The sequence below is a fragment of the Brachyistius frenatus genome, unplaced genomic scaffold, assembly GCF_029030835.1.
Source record: "Brachyistius frenatus isolate BFR_SWC_R1_liver_20210118 unplaced genomic scaffold, ASM2903083v1 Contig_74, whole genome shotgun sequence".
Taxonomy (NCBI): Eukaryota; Metazoa; Chordata; class Actinopteri; family Embiotocidae; genus Brachyistius; species Brachyistius frenatus.
Window position 1 is genome coordinate 1,942,479 of NW_027210673.1, and position 20,236 is coordinate 1,962,714.

The window sequence follows — 20,236 nt, forward strand, 5'->3', positions numbered from 1 at the left end:
GGGGTTTAACGTTAACAGACTAATTAAACTTTGGGTTTGGGCTGCTGTTGGTATTTTGACTGTCGCGCGCTCACTCCTACTGTGACGTCATCCCACGGCGCCATTCATTTATATGAAATGAATGAATTTATGTGAAATAAATGAATTATTAAAGACGAACGTGAACGAAAAGTGCACTCGCGCGTATAAAAGGAAACACTTTTAAATAAATTAAATAATATTTAATTTAAAAAAAAATGTTAAGAAAGAAAGTAGTCCGGTCTTTACGTAAATCCTGCGCCATCAAAAAGAGTAAAGAAATAGTCCCAGCTGCAGCAACAAACTTTAAAGTTTTTTTGTTTTTTTTTAAAGTAACGGGAATTTTAATTACACCTTTCAAATTGACTATCATTACATTTAATCGTGTTTTTTTTTTTTTTATCGCGCTCCCTTCTTCGAAGTTAAGAGCAGGACTTGTCTGAAGTAAGTTCTGGACGGAAGTGGTGCGCGTTGAGGCGGAAGCATAAATCGTTTCGGGTGAGTCGTCTCGTCCTTTTTCGCTGTGGCCGCCACAACGTGAGGATCTTCGTTCCCGGCGAGCCGAAGACTTATTACCGAAAATGGTGAGGATTAACCGACATATCACTGTTAGGGTGTTATGTTATACGTGAGGTTTTAATACCTTTGTCTGCACTTAACATATAAGTACGGAGTTGTTTTTTTGTGTGTCTTTGAAAAGCCTGTTTTAATGAGTGTGAATGCTTCCCGGCTAGCAGAGCTAACACGAGGAGCCATTTTGCGCTAGCCCGAGTTACACGTGTGACTGTCGCTTCAGCGGCAGCTCAACATAACATGTCGTGTAATCTAATGGACGCTGCGTTTTTGCTCACAGTGGACTTCAATTCTAACATGGGGCTCTTATTTGTGTGTTTTTAATGGGGCCGCACTCGTTTATAACGAAGGATCAAGTGGACGTAAAGACGGCCTTGCTAAGTCATGTTAGCATAAACGAGCTAAAGCAAGGCCGAAAGCCGGAATTTTCGTGATCGACTATTTCACAGGTAGTTTGGTAATGCCACGTAAACGTGAGCTGAAATAGTAGTTGTGACTTAGTCAGATGCGACGAGAGATTTCAAGGGGAATGAAAACTTAATACGTTCTCGTATCCCAATTCGTCGTTATGTATTTCTCTGAAAATGTTATGTCCTTTCTGTCTTCCTTCCTCAGGCGTGTGCCCGACCTCTCATCTCGGTGTACTCCGAAAAAGGAGAGTCCTCAGGCAAAAATGTGGTCATGCCTGCCGTGTTCAAGGCCCCAATTCGCCCTGATGTTGTAAATTTTGTGCACACCAACATGCGCAAGAACAGCCGCCAGCCATATGCAGTCAGTGAACTGGCAGGTGAGTTTGCTTTCATGATTTGAATAGCTTTTAAGGTAGTGATTTGAGTTTGTGGTCACGCATCCCATGTGTATCGTCTCCGATTTTCGGGTTTGTAATTGCGGGTGTTGTTTTCCAGGTCACCAGACCAGTGCCGAGTCCTGGGGCACAGGAAGAGCCGTGGCCCGTATCCCTCGTGTGAGAGGTGGTGGTACTCACCGCTCGGGCCAGGGTGCTTTTGGAAATGTATCTTTTTTTTGGGGTGGGGGATCAAAATTGAAGATTTTATAAATTATTTCCACCTGTCAAAGTTAACTTCACACGTAGTCTTGCTATGATGGTGTAATTTGCGTCTGACTCTGTGACCAGTGACGGAATGCCTACTGTCATATGCTGGCACAGATGGCTGATGACCATTGAGTCTGAGCAAGTTTTAACCACTTATGTTACTTCAGTCAATGTGAAACATCCTTGACTTTGGTCTAGATGTGTCGTGGTGGTCGCATGTTTGCCCCCACTAAGACCTGGCGCCGCTGGCACCGCAGGATAAACACTCCCCAGAAACGCTATGCCATCTGCTCTGCCCTGGCTGCCTCTGCCATTCCTGCACTGGTGCTGTCCAAAGGTGAGGCCCCCTTTTTTTTTTTTTTTTTTTTAAAGGACAAAAGTGGGTTTAAAAAGTCTTTTTTTTAGAAATGTATCATTAGAATAAAATATTTGTATAATTACCACACTTGTTTGACTGCCCGACATTTCACTTGCTATGATGGTGTAATTTGCGTCTGAACCTGTGAACAGTGACAGTTGCCTGCTGTCTCTAAGCTGTCACAGAGTATTGATGTATATTGATTTCTGAGCAAGCTCTGGTAACATTGTGTAACCTTGAAAAGTCACATCAAGAATGTGTGTAGATATGATTGACATGGCGGTCTTGTCTGTTAGGACACCGCATTGAGGAAATCCCTGAGGTCCCACTGGTGGTTGAAGACAAAGTTGAGGGATACAAGAAGACCAAGGAGGCAGTGCTCCTGCTGAAGAAGCTTAAAGCCTGGAACGACATCAAGAAGGTAAATTAAAGTGCACCCTCAAACTGGGCAAAATGTAAATTCTTGTTATTGTCCATTTTTTATGGGGATTAAAAGTGTAATTCGTTTTATGTAAATAGCCAAGTATCACAATTTTGCCCTGTAAGCTTTACAGCGTACAATATTTTCTGTCTTTAGACCATGAAAACACTAAATGAGTTAAAGTGCTGACTTTAACTTGTGCAAGTTTGGTGTTTATTTTCATATTGTATGAAGATTATATGATTTGTAGTGGTTTTTATACACTGTTTCACTCACCCAAAAGATGTAAACCCAAAATATTATTGCCTGTGCTAAAAGCTTACGTTTAGCATATTAGACATCTTGGGGTTGATGTTTTTTTTTTTTTTTTTAATGGCATAATGCATTAACAAGTTCTGTTTTTAGGTCTACGCCTCTCAGCGCATGCGTGCTGGTAAGGGTAAAATGAGAAATCGCAGACGGATACAGCGCAGAGGGCCATGCATCGTCTACAACCAAGACGCCGGTTTAACCAAAGCCTTCAGAAATATCCCAGGTGAATTACTGTTTAAATGTAGGATTCATTATTATGTGACGTAGATGGATATCAGGCCTTCAAATCCATCTCAATCCACCCAAGTTAAAGCTAATCCCCTGAACCTATCAATGTTAAATTATTGTGCTGTATTATGCAGGGATCACTCTGCAGAACGTGAACAAACTGAACCTCCTGCGGCTCGCTCCCGGTGGTCACGTTGGCCGCTTCTGCATCTGGACCGAGAGTGCTTTCCGGAAGCTGGATGAGCTGTACGGCACCTGGCGTAAATCTGCCTCCCTGAAGATCGACTACAAGTGAGTAGTATTAAGGAGCATGTGCTCTGTAGAACAATGTGTTGTTAATGTGCACCGCAGTGATGAGCTTCCACTTCATGGTCCGTGTTTTTGAACTATGTGATATTTATAGAAGTTCTGAGTTTGATCAAGACAAAGACTCAAGTTTCTGCTGTTGTGTGTTCATGCATGAGACTTTAATTCTTGCTGCTTCCCGTTTCAGCCTGCCAATGCACAAGATGACAAACACAGACCTGAGCAGGATCCTGAAGAGCGAGGTGATCCAGAAAGCGCTCCGTGCACCCAAGTAAGCACCTTTCACTGTAGTTCTTAAGCTTGTTTTAGCTCGTCTACTATGATGATTTCCACTTCAGGTCCGTGTTTCTGAACCCTGATAATAATGGAAGTTCTGAGATGCAGAAAGTTTATCATTAAAGCTACGGTTTAGCAGAAGTTCACATTATTAACGGTTATATTGTTATTACAGCAAGAAGATCAACCGCAGAGTGCTGAAGAAGAATCCTCTGAAGAACTTAAAGATAATGCTCAAGCTGAACCCCTACGCCAAGACAGCGAGACGTCATGCCATCCTCCAGCATGACCCTACAGTAAGAACCTTAACAGTTAAAGATGGGGGTAAAACATGCACACTTCATTGTTGATGATGATGACTTTCAGCTCTTGTTTGGTCTCCATAGATCAAGGCCAAGATGCTGAAACCCAAGAAGAGGCCTGGAAAGAAGGGAACACCTGCCAAACCCAAGGCATAAATCTGTACACGCAGACTGCAGTTCAGTGATGAATAAATCAGTTGTTTCAGATGCTCGAGTCAGACCAGTCATTCAGACCTTTAATTCACAAGACAAATTTATTTCACATAAGCTCTAACAAAGATTGAAATTTCCCTTGGTATGTAGGGTTTGTACACGTAAAGATACAACTATTGAATGCACAACTTTTGAACCTAATTGCGCACTCGATATAAACATACATTTTAACTAATAATACAAATCTGTCATTAGAGGACCTTGTGATATGGACTTTGTTGTAGACGACAGGACTCACATTGTGGTACTGTGGGTGGGCGTCACGGGCTGACTGAGTCCAATGGTGCTGCACAGCCAGCCAGCAAAGTCAACCTCCTCTGCCTCAGACTGTTTGATAAAAGGATGCACCTGGAAAAAAAGGAAAGTTTAAGATGGTTACAGATGAATAATTTAGAAGATGCAATAACTGATACGTGTGAACTTACCATCAACTGTTTCAAGTCTGCTCTCTCTGCAGGATTCTTAATCAAACTGCAAAGGAAACAAAACAGCTTAGAATGTGTAGTTTGCAAACACACCACTAGGTGGCAGATTGTGATACACAGGTGAGTTTTTCATGCCACTAAATTTGAACAAAACACATTTGTTACATACCATTTATTCACAAAGTCTTTGAATTCGGGGCTAAATATCCCGGACAGATTTGGTGAAATGTGTCAAATTTCAGCCAGAGGCATTAGTATAATGTACAAGTCATCCGTTTGATCATTGTGTCATAATGTGTGAATGCAGTGGGCAAACTCGCCTCTTTAGACAAACTGAACCTCCTGCGGCTCGCTCCCGGTGGTCACGTTGGACGCTTCTGCATCTGGACCGAGAGTGCTTTCCGGAAGCTGGATGAGCTGTACGGCACCTGGCGTAAATCTGCCTCCCTGAAGATCGACTACAAGTGAGTAGTATTAAGGAGCATGTGCTCTGTAGAACAATGTGTTGTTAATGTGCACCGCAGTGATGAGCTTCCACTTCATGGTCCGTGTTTTTGAACTATGTGATATTTATAGAAGTTCTGAGTTTGATCAAGACAAAGACTCAAGTTTCTGCTGTTGTGTGTTCATGCATGAGACTTTAATTCTTGCTGCTTCCCGTTTCAGCCTGCCAATGCACAAGATGACAAACACAGACCTGAGCAGGATCCTGAAGAGCGAGGTGATCCAGAAAGCGCTCCGTGCACCCAAGTAAGCACCTTTCACTGTAGTTCTTAAGCTTGTTTTAGCTCGTCTACTATGATGATTTCCACTTCAGGTCCGTGTTTCTGAACCCTGATAATAATGGAAGTTCTGAGATGCAGAAAGTTTATCATTAAAGCTACGGTTTAGCAGAAGTTCACATTATTAACGGTTATATTGTTATTACAGCAAGAAGATCAACCGCAGAGTGCTGAAGAAGAATCCTCTGAAGAACTTAAAGATAATGCTCAAGCTGAACCCCTACGCCAAGACAGCGAGACGTCATGCCATCCTCCAGCATGACCCTACAGTAAGAACCTTAACAGTTAAAGATGGGGGTAAAACATGCACACTTCATTGTTGATGATGATGACTTTCAGCTCTCGTTTGGTCTCCATAGATCAAGGCCAAGATGCTGAAACCCAAGAAGAGGCCTGGAAAGAAGGGAGCACCTGCCAAACCCAAGGCATAAATCTGTACACGCAGACTGCAGTTCAGTGATGAATAAATCAGTTGTTTCAGATGCTCGAGTCAGACCAGTCATTCAGACCTTTAATTCACAAGACAAATTTATTTCACATAAGCTCTAACAAAGATTGAAAACTGTTTGCGCAGTAAGGACCCCGGGGTAAAGAGGAATATCAAGCACACAGGTTGAGCAGCATTTGTCATGATTCAATAATTTGATCATTAGAAAAAGATGGCTTTTTCCAGCAGGCCTGCAAGGGAGCCCAAAGAACTGTTTGATACATAATTTCCCTTGGCATGTAGGTTTGTACACGTAAAGATACAACTATTGAATGCACAACTTTTGAACCTAATTGCGCACTCGATATAAACATACATTTTAACTAATAATACAAATCTGTCATTAGAGGACCTTGTGATATGGACTTTGTTGTAGACGACAGGACTCACATTGTGGTACTGTGGGTGGGCGTCACGGGCTGACTGAGTCCAATGGTGCTGCACAGCCAGCCAGCAAAGTCAACCTCCTCTGCCTCAGACTGTTTGATAAAAGGATGCACCTGGAAAAAAAGGAAAGCTTAAGATGGTTACAGATGAATAATTTAGAAGATGCAATAACTGATACGTGTGAACTTACCATCAACTGTTTCAAGTCTGCTCTCTCTGCAGGATTCTTAATCAAACTGCAAAGGAAACAAACAGCTTAGAATGTGTAGTTTGCAAACACACCACTAGGTGGCAGATTGTGATACACAGGTGTGAATTTTTCATGCCACTAAATTTTAATAAAACATTTGTTACATACCATTTATTCACAAAGTCTTGGAATTCAGGGCTAAATATCCCGGGCAGCTTTGGTGGAGGCTAAAATTTAGAAGTTCAGTTAGCAATGATTTGGTGAAATGTGACTTCAAATTTCAGCCAGAGGCATTAGTATAATGTACGAGAGTTATCTGTTTGATCATTGTGTCATAATATGTGAATGTAGTGGGCAAACTCACCTCATTGACAATGTAATCAAGCAGCTCAAAAATAGCCATTGGAGGTCTGCTGTCTGGGCCAAATGCTGTGGAATAAAACAAAAATCAGCATCTTGTGCCCTTGCTCATCACACATCAGTTTACGGTCCAATGGTTTTCAGGACAACACTTATTTTTATTTAATTCAAAAGATTAAAGCTGCCATAATGAAAAAAGCTTCCCTGCAGAGTCGCAGGATGAATCAGTGCCATCTCAGACTTACAGCTGCCGGGTCGCCCAGGGGGCCGTGGCTTTGGGGAGGACTCGCTGGAGGCTGCCTCTCCTTCCATTGGGAAGCCAAAGATCTGTTCCAGCTCCTTAGAATCAGGTGGTGGAATAGGAAAGCGTCCAATGGCCATTTCAACCAGGGACAGACCCATGCTCCAGATGTCCGACTGAACAGAGTAGTGGGTGCCCTGCAAACGCTCCGGCTGCATGACAAACATCACAGCTTTTACTCATACTATTATAAAAGTTTAGATAAAAAAAGATCTTGTTCCTTTAAAACGTAAATCTGAGACTGTAATTAACGTAGAATCCCAAAAACCTCATGTTAAATTGAGTACTGCATGAGAGGACGATTGTGTCCACTTCAACTCACAGACATGTAAGAGCGAGTGCCCACAAAGGAGTTGGCCATGGAGTCTATGAGCTGTCCGCTCACTCCAAAGTCACACAGCTTAATCTCACCACGGGAATTCACTAGGATGTTAGAAGGCTTGACATCTGAAAGAAGGACACGTCATGTTTAGGAGAGCACAAGTGGGCAAGTGTTTAACAGAGAAGCAGCACAGAAGAAAGTGCTGCGGGCGTGTTTTCCTGTTGGTGCTTGTCTGCTTCAACATTTCCTTACTTTCTTCATTTGTACAACACGGAGTGAGCAACAACGATTTAAAGTAAGATCAATATTCTGTCTCAAGTTATTTACACAAACATTGTTATTAAAGTACATGTTCACAATTTTTCAAGTCAGTCTTAAAGCAGTAGGTACTTCATGGACATTGTGGCATCTTTTACTCGTTGTAATCACTCCCTCGGTTGTACTGGCCAGTAATAGATCGCATCCAAATGAGACCGGGGACAAAGGCCTGTTTTCTGCAAAAATAATTTCAAAATTTCAAAAGCTAATATCAGCTGTCTGATTTAGCAAAAACAAATAGATGTCTTTCACAAATGTCCCTATTTTTGTTCCATTTCAGGTCAACAATGAGACACTGTGAAGGGAAAAGGAAACAGGACAAGATATGACAGACATGAATGATTACAGAGAGCAAAACAAGCTCCAGTGTACATAATATGGGTACCGGATAAATGTTTTAATACATAATGTGAAATATAAAGATACTGCATAAAAGATACTCAGCTGTAAATAATAATTTGTGTCTGATATGTTTTTTCTCCTCCCCGCTACTATCGGAGTCTGAGCATTCATCATTCTGCACAAAGAAACTCAAACATCGAAGAAAAGTAACAATGACTACAACACATTAAGTGGATCGGGGCTTTAAGTGCACAGTAACTAATCGCAGGTATTTATGTGTTTAAAAGTCTTGTGAAAGGGACAAATTATATTTGATTTTGACAAAATGTAGTAACTGAAATAGCGATTGACCTCTGTGCATGATCTTGTGCTTCTCCCGCAGGTAGGAAAGCCCTTTAATGACCTGTGAAGACAAATACTGCATATGAGCACAGTAAGGACACAGATTATTTGGTACAGCAAAATAAACGGAATTCATCAGTTATGAACCCAGTTTTGTGTGCATCGAATATAGCTCTGAGAGCATAAAATAGGTGGGAGAGGTGTTAAAGCTACCCACAGCGATGCTGACTTTGCCAAGGATCTGCTCTGGGATCTTGCCTGCTTTCTTAAGCGACTGGTCCAGGGAGCCGCCATCCTACAACCAGAAAGGAAGGCAAACATGGAGAGCTTCCCGATTCAAAATATAATTTTAGAAATGAAATCAGTTTGTTTTCATACCACTGAGGCTGTACATAGAAGAAAAAAACAACAACCAGTACAGTCTGTAAAAGTGATATTCAGAGTGAATGTTGCGGACAAACACTGGCAGGCATGACGTTGAAGAATTGTACCATATGCTCCATGCAGATGCTGATTTCTCCGTCGCTGTAAAAAGCCCCATAGAAGCCCACAATGTATGGGGAGTTACACTCATGTAGCACCTGCAGCTCCCTAATGATCTGGTTCCTGATTGCGGGTTTAATCTCCAGATGGATCAGCTGGAACACAGGAGACCACAGCTTTTTATTTATCACACAGAAGATCGATGTTATAGACAATATACAAACTTCCTTTGTGCATGCACTTACATACAAGAACATAAATATTTTAATAAGGGTGCATGTTTTGGTTAGCATTTTTTTTTTTACTTTTCAGCTGCGGATATCTAACAATAGCACTTTGTTGTCCCAGTAAGCCACATTTGAGGTTGTGCACAAATACTGGAAAATAAGGCACGTTTTACTCCAAACTCTCTAAAACAGTCGAACGCATGAATCCCTGTCTGTGACCAAAACTCCACTATGACAAATCTGTGATGAACTATTTCAATACACACATTCCTACTAGATACAATTTAACCTAAGTGGCTTCGTGAAGTTTTTACAGCGTCTCCACTAATGTTGTACAGGCAGCCATCTGGGCTGCAGCTTACCTTCCTCGCCATAATCAGACCAGAGGGGCGGTGGGAGACCTTGAAGACAACTCCTCCGTTGCCGGCACCGAGCTCACAGATCTTCTCAAAGTCATCGTCCTTCAGCTCTCCCACCTTCTGCTTCTGTGTCAGAAAGGCCTCCAGGCGTTTCCGCTGCTGCTCATCCAACTCAAGCTCCTCTAGTTTTTTCTGTAGTGCCTCCAAGTTCGTTCTTATGAAGAGTCGGAAAAAGAAAGACAGAGAGAAATGATTATTATTAGTGTATTTTACCATGAATAAAAAGGTACTCGAGTCCATTCAGATGGAACTTTTGCAGATGTTCTTTACTAAACTAACAGCTGTCCTCCTCGGGAGACATGAGGCGGTCCACTGTGCATCCAGATCTACTGCAGCTATAACATCCTTAGAGATAAGGCAGAGCTTGGTGTGTGACAGCCACTGCTGCACCTGCCTCTAAAAACAATGACAATCAACCAAAAGGCCAGCAGGAACACAGAAAGGGTTGTCGGGTGTGTGTCAACGTTCTTTTCCAGATCCTAGAGTGAGGAAGCTCCAAGTTCCTCTGAGTGCTGACGGTGCTCCCCTGGCTCTGTTGTCATGGCAATGCATTTCTTTGAGAAGTAAATTGTGTTGTGAACTTTGCTGACCTGCTGCTCCTTGACCTCCCACTCCACTGTGTCAAAACACTGTCCTCGCTGCCCATAAATCCAATCTAAGCTTTTGTCAAACAAGAATAGGTGATATGAAGACCAGTGAGCTATAATGTCATTACAACCGTAGAGATCATAAAACAGCTTGTCTGAGGATGTTACATTAGTTGTAAATATTTGCATTTTTTTATGCTGCAAGTGATCAATGAATCAAAGAAAAGCATGCATGAATTGACCTGAAGGACATTTCTTGTGTTTGCACCTACTAAGGCATAGTAATTTTCTCAATTTTAAGAGCTAGTCTGCCATATTTGCATTATAATATGCATATGGTGAAAAGATGGTCTCATTGTGTTTTCTTTTAAAGTCTTTGTACAGCAAAGAGCAGGGCAGTGTCCTCCTCTCTCTACACAGCACCGCACAGCAATGAGAGGGTTAAGTGTTTTTTTTAAATTTTTGACAGCAGGCCTGCATATCCATGGAGACGAGGTGGTGAGTTTGAGCTGGCTGTGGGTGGCGTGGGCGGTTTTATCGACAAGAGCTGGAGGTGGAGGGGGCTGGAGATACTGAGAAGAGGAGCAGCCTGAAACACTCCACACAATATGTGGGAGGGACTACAGTAGCTACGGACTGCACCCCCCCCACCACCACCACCACCACCAGGTGCCGGAGGAAGTGAGCACGACGCTGGCCTTTTGTGCTCCATCCACGCAATGTCCAAGGACATCCAGTGGAACTTGTACGTAAGAAACAAAATACAGCTTGCTGTAAACCACAGGAAAGAATATGTGTTCAAAGATATGCTCGTAATACACACATTTATCAGAGGAGCTGTATCAGGTTTGGGTTTGTGACTTCAGGTATTCATCTAGTTATTTCGATTTTTTTATTTCGTATAATTGCAGTGCGGTAAAACCAAAATTCTATGAAACATAAAATCAAATCAAATCAAGAAGCAGCTCTTGTAAGGCCCACATACTTTTGTTAAAAACATTTTACACTATTGCTAATCTGCCGTTTCCCCCCCCAAATCTATAATATGGATCACAGTAGAGTTAAAATTGCACGATGGAGTCACTATCAGAAAACAGGAGCATTACACAATCAATATCATCGTTTGAGTCATATAAGTCTGTGAAAAAAAAAATCATCATTTGTTTATTGCCTTTTTTGACTCTTTTTTTTGTGACTAATAGTTAAAAAGAGCAGTGTGAAGGACTTAGTAGCATCTAGTGGTGAGGTTGCAGATTGCAACCAAATGAACACCCCTCGCCTCACCCTCCCATCTCAAGCCTCTAAGGGAATCTACGGCCGTAAAAGTCGCCAATAACATGAAAGTGCCTCTCTAAAGCCAGAGTTTGGTTTGTCCCTTCTGGTCTACTGTAGAAACATGGCGATGCAACATGCTGGGCTCCAAGGAAGAAGAATTGCTCCCTGTGTAGATATGAAGAGCTCATTCTAAAATAACAAACATAAATATACACATGATTATTATACCGCGGCATCCGATGATCCTGTGTCCTGGTACAAAGGACCCCAAATAATGTGCTAATGTGTTTATTGAAACATGAACCTTTTTCTCCATTTCTGTTAAAAAAAAAAAAAACCTGTCAGTTTCAGCTATATTGATTGATTGATTACTGAGACTAGATGTGTGGAATTATTGATATTTAACATGTTTGTACATGAAATTTTCAAAATAAATAGACACACAGCAGGTAGATCATGGATGTAAATTTAGCTGCCTAAATTTAGGGCTCTGGTATTATATGTGCAGGCTCAATATAACTGCATACTGGGTTATAAAATAGAACAAAGTCATTGTTAATGTTGTTAATAACACCTGTGTTTTTTTTTACTACTATGACGAGTCTGAATATCTGATGTTAAAAAGGCTGAATGGTTGAAGCTTCCCACTCGGTGCATCAATAAGAGCAGACCTTTTTCACAGCAGGCAAGCTATGCTTGTCATAGCAGGAAAAACACAGGTGTAGCCATAAACGATGCCTGGATTCCATTTAGGTCCTGTTATTGTGCATGCTTGTTCGCTGTCTTGGCTCACTGCAACATTTAAAGGAACAGAGCCATCATTAGTGTTATTAATTCCACCTGTGCTTTTTCTGCTGGGAAAAGTCAACACATCTGCTGCAAAAAAGGGCTTTGATGGAGATGTAAGCTGAGAAGAGGTCTAATGAGCCAAAATAAGAGACACCTGTGGAGATAAAGCACCACTGTGGGGAGCTTTTGTCTGTTTGACACGTGATTTGAAAACAAAAAGCTTCAATGCACAACTGTGCTGCAACTACCACAGTTTTTCAAAAATGATTAATCTGCTGATTTTTTTCTCAAATCGGTGATTAACTATTTGGTCTTTATGATGTCAGAAAATGGTGACAAATGTCAACCGGTGTTTCTCAAAGTCCAATGTGCAGCCTAAAATGTTCTGTTTTGTGTACAGTCAACAACATAAAAGATATTCAGTTTATTATTATGGAGGACTAAAGAAACCAGAAAATGTTAGTATTGTTTTAAATATTTTTTTTTATCAAAGCAATTAATTAATTATAAAAACTAGTTGGCAATTAATTTTCTGACAATCAACTAATCAATTAATCGATTAATCACGGCAGCTCTAGTTAACAATATGATCTTTCCACAACCACACTACATCCCTGTGATCTACTGTGACGCCATAAAACACAATACATCACCGCTGCATATACATGGTGCAGCTGTGCAGCCTTGTTTTGTGCATCCAGTGTGGAGCTACTCTTTAAAAGTACTAAAAAGTACTTACAGACATTTGGACATGGCAAAGTGCACCAAGAAAACTATTCCTTGGTTTGATCTTGAGGGCATTCATACAGCCCTCTTCCTCCTATCTGCTACATCACATTTATGATAGTATGATTATACACTCACCCATCCTATTGTATACCACACATGGAGCAATTATAGCCTGGTTCTTCAAGTTTAATCCTCCCACTGGCCTGTAAAGATTTGGCAAAGTTTCAGCTCTCCACAAACACACAACCCCTCTACTGCTGGGCCCTTAAGGCCCTCGCAGAGCTACAGTAAGGGGATGAGGAAATACAACAAATTTAGTTTGAGATATTTTAGCAGTCTGACTTTTGGAAAGCATTGCTCTACTTCTCCAGAACGCTTACAAGTTCAGATGCCTGCTGGTTCTTACATAAAGCTGGGTAGCAGCATAAATATGATCTACTTTTTATCCGGGCTGGTTGATAAGTCTGGACACTGGAAGCAGGATGATGAAAAATAACTTTAATACATATTGCTCCGGTCAACAGAAAATTGTTTAGACATTAATTTCTCACATATCCACCATATTCTCATCAATTCTGAAATTTTAAAATGAATCTACACTCACTGGAGTAAATCTTCCTTCCTTCAGTTATCGTTGTTTCAGAGAAGAGTTGATCCATCTGTTGCATCATTTTGAATGCTGCAGTTTGTGGTGCTTTTGTATTGGACTATACAGATGGATGTTTGTCTTTTTGAGCCTCATCGATGTAAGTGGGGTGGACAAAAAAACAGAAATACCTGTCAGTAAATGCAGTATAATTAAACAACACCAGAAATTCTAAACTTCAAAATGACCATACAAAGAAAAAACAGATTGCATACATATATATAAAGTATAATATACTGACTCAGGTCTAGTGAATCTGGCTGCATCTGATTTGAACAAATTTGGTCTCTGAGAATACCCGTGGCCTCTCACATACAACATACAGGCTCATTATTAGAGAATATTTACATTATAATGCTGTAACTTTGTCACTATAATAAATGTTATCCTCTTTTCTTTTTTATGTGGGTGCTGAAGGAGTTTAGTTACATGTAGTAACCTAGCAGCAGCAGCAGGAATATGGCCAGCTCTCGCCAAACATTATGTCATCATCTACAGCTTCTTCTGAACAAAGCCGAGGCAAAACTCATTTGTTTAACATTGTTTGCATGCTGTTCCTATAAAAAAATATTAATGCCTTAAACATCAGATAATAACTCTTATGAGTCCAATATACAAAAGCTCTTTAAATGGAATATACCTGACCTCATTCAAAATTAAATGTTACAAAATTATGTTATGAGTTAAGATGTTTTGTGCAAGTAATTCATTACAAAAAGGCACAGATGGCCTTCAGATGATCTCATGATGAAACAATATACATTTTGTCCCTGAACAACACATAAGAAGAGCAGCCTTCATGATGGTTGACATGTTATGTAATTCTCATCTCAGCTGATCCAGCTTGTTGCAGGACTGACAGGGCTTTTCTTTGTGAACTGAGAACCAGCGAGCATGATGTCACAACAACTTTAGATCTCCATTACAGTGTTCGGTCAAACGGTGGTGGGAGCAGGCCAACATCGAACTTCAACACAGAAATATTACTCTACACGCTGCCTCCCTGCAAAGGTCAATCACTGTCCTCACAAAGTGGAGTAACGGAGCAACGGCTCATCCATAGACAATGATGTTTAGATCAGTTATGATGGGAGGCACTGGAACAATTTCTGAGAGTGATTTACAGCTCTGGCATAAGTAAACTGACGAAAATACATTGAAATCATGAGAACTTTAACTGCCCAAATATTTAGTGCTTGGACTGACTGGTTTATTGATTAAAAACAGATTATTGATTGGCTATTGATTCCTAAATCATTTAACAATTAAACAAAAAGCTGATTGGTGAATGCTTCTGAAAAGTGAGAATTTGCTGTTTTTCTGTGTTTATATCATTTTTGAACCTTTTTGGCCGCTGGTTTGTGCTAAAACCATAAGTGAATTTATTGATTAGTCCCCTGACCATTAACAATTCAAGTAATTATCTATAAGTGCCAAATGTGCTGAATCCAGCAAATCAAGTAAGAGGATTTTGTTTTTGTTATATGTCACTGCGAAGTAAATATCTTTGTGTTTTTGGTTCTTGTGTATTTTGATGATGTAAAGGGCTATTTCTTTACTGTTCTCTGGCATTTTGCAGTCTAAACAATTATTTAATCCATAGTTTCCTAAATAATCATTGTATGCAGATTGTGAAATAACATCAGTTTTTAGAGGATATTTACCTTTGGGTCTGGGAACCTTTGATGGAAATTTTTATTGTATTTTTTTTTTTTTTACAGTTTAAACAAAACAAAATGTTAATTATTCAATATAGTCTATGAATCAATAATTAAAGTGATCATTAGTTGTATCCCTAGAGACCTCAGAGATCAGAGATCACAGAGACTCACACACACCTGGAACAGTCTCAGAGTTCACTCACACACACACACACACACACACACACACACACACACACACACACACACACACACACACACACACACACACACACACACACACACACACACACACACACACACACACACACGAAGACTCCTGACATATTAGGTTTTAGATCAGAGAGCTGGTATCAATATACCACAATCACCCATCTGAAGATCAGCAGCAGAGGATTATTGACACTCACTCTGTGGCTCCGGTGCCGTTAATAGTGTTTCCATCAGGGATCGGGTTGAGTTGGATCGGCTCTGGCTTCCTTCTCTTCTGCATATTACACACAAGAAACAGGCTGGTGTAGAAAAAAACAGGAGGCACAGCAGGATGGATGGAAGCCCAAAGCAAAAGAGCTCAGGTATCAAACAGACACTCTCGGGTTGGTCGACACACACTGACAGGAGAAGAAACACCGCGGTGCTGTCAATAGCTGCAGACAGCTGATATTCTTCTTAACGGGTGGATGTGAATGAAACGTCACAGAAATATTTACATCGGTCTTCCGGACAGCATGGCTAGGCTTGTTACAGCTCTCCCTCTGCTGGTGAAGGCTGGTATGTTGTAAACAAAATACAGTTCAGTTTCTTTCAGACCAGAGGTGGGATCAGGCTGAATTTTTTTTATAAGCAATTTAGGTGTTTTATTTTAGTCACACTTCATTTAAAATAGCAAAGCTTTATCAGTGGCTGAAAAAAAAAAAAAAAATTGTAGCTCGGCGCTTTTTGCTCACTACCCACTGCAAGAGCAGAACTTTTCAAACACCATGTAGCCTAGATAGTACTGAATTGTCCACTTCCGTCCCTGTAGGCTATAAAAATCTTTTTAAAAAAAGTATGATGTTTGTCAAGTCAAAAGGGTTGGGAACCAACGGTTTAATGTGTGTGTGATCTATTCGCGTTATAAGCATTTTTTGTAATCTTATTCTGAAAAGTAGATGGTACAGGTGCCAAATAAATGTAATAGCATAAAAAGAACATATTCATATATGAAATCTAAGGGAGTAGAAACTTTGAAAAAAATTGGGAATAATTAGTCTAAGTAAAGTCACAGCAGCTCAGAGCTGTATACTTCCCAATAGTGCATATTATGTGTAGATTATAGACAGATTTCAGCATTTTAAACTCAGTAGGCTATATTGAAACTGGTAGCCTATAGTGTGTGGCCACAAAATAAGATAGGCCTATGATAAAGTGATTCAGTATTTCCCAACCCGATTGTTACTGTATTCCAGCTGTGTGGAGATGGTTTTGACCCCTAATTTTTGGTGTATTGTCAGACTTTTTTGGGAGCATATGTTAGGGAGACCTGTTATGAACACAATATCCCTGCTTCAGCCCTGAATGGATTCAAGTCACAGGCAAGTCCAAACATGCAGCTGAGTCCAAAATAAATAACTTATTGTAAAATTTGTTAAGACTTAGTCAGAAATTTGTAAATATACATATATAAGTTTATTATTGAGATCATACAGGTTGTGTTGTACTGGAACACATTGTAAGAGATGTTGTGTCCCATTTAGATACACGAGGGGGGTATAGCATTAGAAACTCCTCTAAGTATAATGTGGCCCAATAAAAAAAAACTTTTAATTTAATCAACATCTCTGACAGTGTCTAAAAATGATGGCAAAACAGTTGCATTGGTTTCCATTAGTGGTCTCATAAATCATCTATATGTAACCTTCCTAAATTTATCAGAAAACAGCTGGATTCAAATGTAAAGGTAATATTGCAGTTCTTGAGATGGCCAGCAGGAGGGGCTAGGTGCCCGCAGAAAGTCCGAGATCAGAGTGTAGGGGTCAAAGGTGAAAACAGGGAGAGAAAAACAGGTAGCATGATAAACTCACTCCCATGTGAGTAACTGTGTGAACTACAGTACGAGGGCAAATTGTTTTGACAGTTAAAGTGGATATTAAAACTTCACGACAGACGTCCTGTGTTTTGGTACTTTGTCGTTGACGGGAAGGTTACTGGGGACCAGAATTTCAGGTGTTTTGACGGCTGTTCTCCAATAAGTTTTCCTTTTTTGTGCTTGCTTAAACTGAATTTGGCTGATGTTTATTTTCGTGACCTTAAATGATGAAAAAAACAACAACAACAACAAAAAACAGCTGGTGAGACGTTGCACGTTGTGTGACGTTTTATGTCTTCAGAAACATTTTTCTTATCACTGACAAAAGGCTGTGTACAGGATTTGTGAACATTTAGATTAGTAATGACAGTTTGAATTGCTCCATACAGCTCCATATCGTATCAATTTAATGTTTGATATGATAAAATTAAAAAAAAAAAAACAAAACCATATCGACTTAATTACGTTGTCCTGTTGCACTTTATGACATATTTTAATGTGTAACTTATGCACAGCAAAGCTGCTCCACGGTGGGGGAGTGACTTCAGCAGTGTGACAGAGCTTTCGTTTCAGAAGAACAGCTGAAGAAAAAACAATAACATTTTAGTGTTTAATGAATATGTGAAGGCTATCTGTTACGTTCATGCTGACATGTAAACGTCTAACATTTATTGCAATTGTAAGTACTTTGAAATGAATAGAGATCATTTTCAGTATTTCATCATTTTGTCTTTAATATTGTTATTATGGACATATTCTGAAGTATCGTTTGGGCCAGATCACTGACCCCTAATGAGAGGAATAAAGCTATTTGTATATTTAAAAGAATTTGACATGAATTATTATTCAAAATGTACAATATACAGGTTGGTGTTTTGCATGGTCGATTTCTGAGAGAGGATGACTTAAGATATTAATGCAAGCGGGAGGCACAAAGACGGCTGCTGCTGCTACATGATGAGGAGCAAAGGAGCTGCTCCGTGGATTTGGACGCACTGGATTCTCCATTTGGATTCCAGGTAAACTTAAACGGTAATTACAGAGGCCCGTAACTGCACTAAAACTACATAGTTGACTGGAAACGGAACGTATTGACTTGAATTGACTGAACTAAACTTCTTCAAGAAAAAGTGAATCTTGCATCCAAACAGAAAATCAAGAAAAACTGAACCACAAGGCTGTTTGACTGAACGCACCACTGAACACAACTGTGAAAATACAGCCGTGCAAAAAAAACTGGAAACTAATCAGATATTTTACATTTCATCCTGGCATTATAGTCTCTCAAAACTTCTTAAATCAAAAATAAATAACAGTGATGCACCTGATCCCTGCAGTAATCATTATGCTGAAAGGTATTATTTTAATAAAAGTGCTTCAGGCAGTTTACATTCTTACTGTGTTAGCACAAGATGTTTTCAAATCAAGATCAAACAAAGAATCTACTTGAAAAAAACCTTCTTTTTAAAAAATTTTTTTTTTTAAATGAACCGTAACAGTATGTAGTGTTTAACAAAGCTTACATTAAAATGGTGAAAAACCTGACCAACTTAACAGTTTTTAATTTTTTTTTAATTTGATGTAGCCTATTTGTTTGTATGGAGATCTGTAATTCTTAACCTGGAAGGAGTCCCCCGTGTCACGAGAAGGGTGCTAAAATAAGCTAATAAGAAACAACGCCATGCTGCGGACTAACAATGATAGCTTACCCAATATTCCCTGATTTTTGCCTTTATGCCTCGTTGTCTCTCTCAACACCTCTGTTCTGTTCGTTTAAGCAGCTCAGCTAAAACGACTCAACCTAACCACAACCACTACTTAGAGTAAACCTTACTTAAACCTGACTTAAACGAAGTCTTGACCTCAGAGTTTAACAATTGCCCTTTGAGAACTTGCTTTTTGACAACTCCCCACATAGTGACTATGGAAACACATTTATACTCCCACGACCTGCATAGTTCAAGTACACACACTGACTCCAGTTAGGTTAAAGATTATCTTTAACCAACTTGTAACAAAATCCTCCATGGAGACAGCGCCAATTTATTGAACAACTCTTGAACAAGCAGGATACAAACTAGCAGAGATGGGCACCCTCAGCTTCTCACCATGTCCCCTTTTTAGCCCTAAACCCCTAGACTGCTTACACAGCCACATGGTGCTTGTTTAGCTGGTTTTAGTCACTTGTTGTGAACAAGCAAAACACAAACTCTACCTGTAGGTAACGGTTGAGTCTGTATTTGATAATGATTTGAATCCTTTAAGACTTTGAGGCTCAGATCCACCAGAAGTAGCAGAGAGTTTTACGTCAGGAGCAGAAAGGAGGACAAAGATGATGATGATGATGATGACTGCCTGTTTAATGTAAATGGCTTGCTCCCTTTCTAAGTTGAAATTTTAAATTGCTGAGTGCATAATGCACTCTTGAACTTTGCGAAACTAAAGCACTCTTTCCCGGTGGGTGTAGGCTGTGTGAATAATTTTCATCCTTAAAAAGGGTTCCTCCCCCTATAAATTAAATAAAAAAATATTGGTATAGAATAAAGAAAATGGAAAAAAACATTTAGATGCTTTCCTTTTATGGGTGTGGGTGTGTGTGGGGGGTGCATACTGTATCACTCACACTGTTTGACCTCTGGTAAATATTAATCAGAACCACCAAGGAATGAAGACCTTCCCTAGTGAATGATGTGTCAGCTGTCAGCCTAACTGCACCATGTAGATTAGACATCGAGCAGAACTTGAAACCAGCTGCCATTTTTACAATCTGCTCTGAAGTCTTCACACATTGTACTGACAGACACAAGGCCAGTGAGCCGTGCCTGGTTTACCGAAAGCATATTGCTGCCGAAATGGTCTTTTTCTTCATAAACCGGGACTGACAGAGAGGAAAGATTGGTCGTGTCCTATCTCAAGCCCATGGACATGCGGGAACCTTGTGAATTGTAAGTTGCCTTTGACAAATTGGGTTGTGGGCACTTGAGCATATCAGACGTGACTACAGCACTGGTCTCCCACAAGGACCATAAAACATC

At 40.2% G+C, this 20,236-nt stretch overlaps 3 protein-coding genes and 6 non-coding genes across 9 annotated transcripts; 8 read left to right on the forward strand and 1 right to left on the reverse strand.

Moving 5' to 3' along the window:
- The first annotated feature begins 507 nt into the window (after nucleotides 1-507).
- Nucleotides 508-4,055, forward strand: rpl4 (ribosomal protein L4). The gene is made up of 10 exons (XM_069708324.1): nucleotides 508-602; nucleotides 1,207-1,378; nucleotides 1,497-1,603; nucleotides 1,844-1,982; nucleotides 2,300-2,424; nucleotides 2,830-2,959; nucleotides 3,099-3,255; nucleotides 3,458-3,541; nucleotides 3,722-3,842; nucleotides 3,933-4,055. The coding sequence occupies exons 1-10, from the start codon at nucleotides 600-602 to the stop codon at nucleotides 4,002-4,004; spliced, it is 1,110 nt and encodes a 369-aa protein (XP_069564425.1). The 5' UTR covers nucleotides 508-599; the 3' UTR covers nucleotides 4,005-4,055.
- Nucleotides 1,688-1,786, forward strand: LOC138626584 (small nucleolar RNA SNORD16). The gene has a single exon (XR_011311299.1). It is a non-coding gene; the product is annotated as a small nucleolar RNA SNORD16 (small nucleolar RNA).
- On the forward strand, nucleotides 2,117-2,216 carry LOC138626589 (small nucleolar RNA SNORD16). Its single transcript, XR_011311304.1, has one exon. It is a non-coding gene; the product is annotated as a small nucleolar RNA SNORD16 (small nucleolar RNA).
- LOC138626587 (small nucleolar RNA SNORD18) lies at nucleotides 3,310-3,380 on the forward strand. The gene has a single exon (XR_011311302.1). It is a non-coding gene; the product is annotated as a small nucleolar RNA SNORD18 (small nucleolar RNA).
- On the forward strand, nucleotides 3,585-3,651 carry LOC138626583 (small nucleolar RNA SNORD18). Its single transcript, XR_011311298.1, has one exon. It is a non-coding gene; the product is annotated as a small nucleolar RNA SNORD18 (small nucleolar RNA).
- A 725-nt stretch (nucleotides 4,056-4,780) lies between the features above and the next one.
- LOC138626448 (large ribosomal subunit protein uL4-like) lies at nucleotides 4,781-5,750 on the forward strand (the record flags this gene model as incomplete). Its single annotated transcript, XM_069708096.1, has 4 exons — nucleotides 4,781-4,950; nucleotides 5,153-5,236; nucleotides 5,417-5,537; nucleotides 5,628-5,750. Coding segments are annotated over 4 exons (447 nt in total), but the record flags the coding sequence as incomplete, so codon positions are not given.
- LOC138626588 (small nucleolar RNA SNORD18) lies at nucleotides 5,005-5,075 on the forward strand. The gene has a single exon (XR_011311303.1). It is a non-coding gene; the product is annotated as a small nucleolar RNA SNORD18 (small nucleolar RNA).
- Nucleotides 5,280-5,346, forward strand: LOC138626586 (small nucleolar RNA SNORD18). Its single transcript, XR_011311301.1, has one exon. It is a non-coding gene; the product is annotated as a small nucleolar RNA SNORD18 (small nucleolar RNA).
- Nucleotides 5,751-5,778: 28 nt separating the features above from the next.
- map2k1 (mitogen-activated protein kinase kinase 1) lies at nucleotides 5,779-15,829 on the reverse strand. Its single transcript, XM_069708322.1, has 11 exons — nucleotides 15,544-15,829; nucleotides 9,390-9,600; nucleotides 8,809-8,955; nucleotides 8,535-8,612; nucleotides 8,327-8,378; nucleotides 7,316-7,440; nucleotides 6,938-7,145; nucleotides 6,697-6,761; nucleotides 6,501-6,559; nucleotides 6,333-6,378; nucleotides 5,779-6,255 (listed from the first exon to the last, which is right to left on the reverse strand). Exons 1-11 carry the CDS (start codon nucleotides 15,624-15,626, stop codon nucleotides 6,142-6,144), a joined length of 1,188 nt encoding a protein of 395 aa, XP_069564423.1. The 5' UTR covers nucleotides 15,627-15,829; the 3' UTR covers nucleotides 5,779-6,141.
- Nucleotides 15,830-20,236: the final 4,407 nt, after the last annotated feature.

Coding starts and splice junctions, on each gene's coding strand:
- rpl4 (XM_069708324.1), top strand. Junction 3,542..3,721: donor AAAGCGCTCCGTGCACCCAA/GTAAGCACCTTT, acceptor TTGTTATTACAG/CAAGAAGATCAACCGCAGAG. Junction 3,843..3,932: donor TCCTCCAGCATGACCCTACA/GTAAGAACCTTA, acceptor TGGTCTCCATAG/ATCAAGGCCAAGATGCTGAA.
- map2k1 (XM_069708322.1), bottom strand. CDS start 15,626: ATGCAGAAGAGAAGGAAGCCAGAGCCGATCCAACTCAACCCGATCCCT. Junction 9,601..15,543: donor AACGGCACCGGAGCCACAGA/GTGAGTGTCAAT, acceptor ACTCTTCATAAG/AACGAACTTGGAGGCACTAC. Junction 8,613..8,808: donor GCATCTGCATGGAGCATATG/GTACAATTCTTC, acceptor TTCTGGTTGTAG/GATGGCGGCTCCCTGGACCA.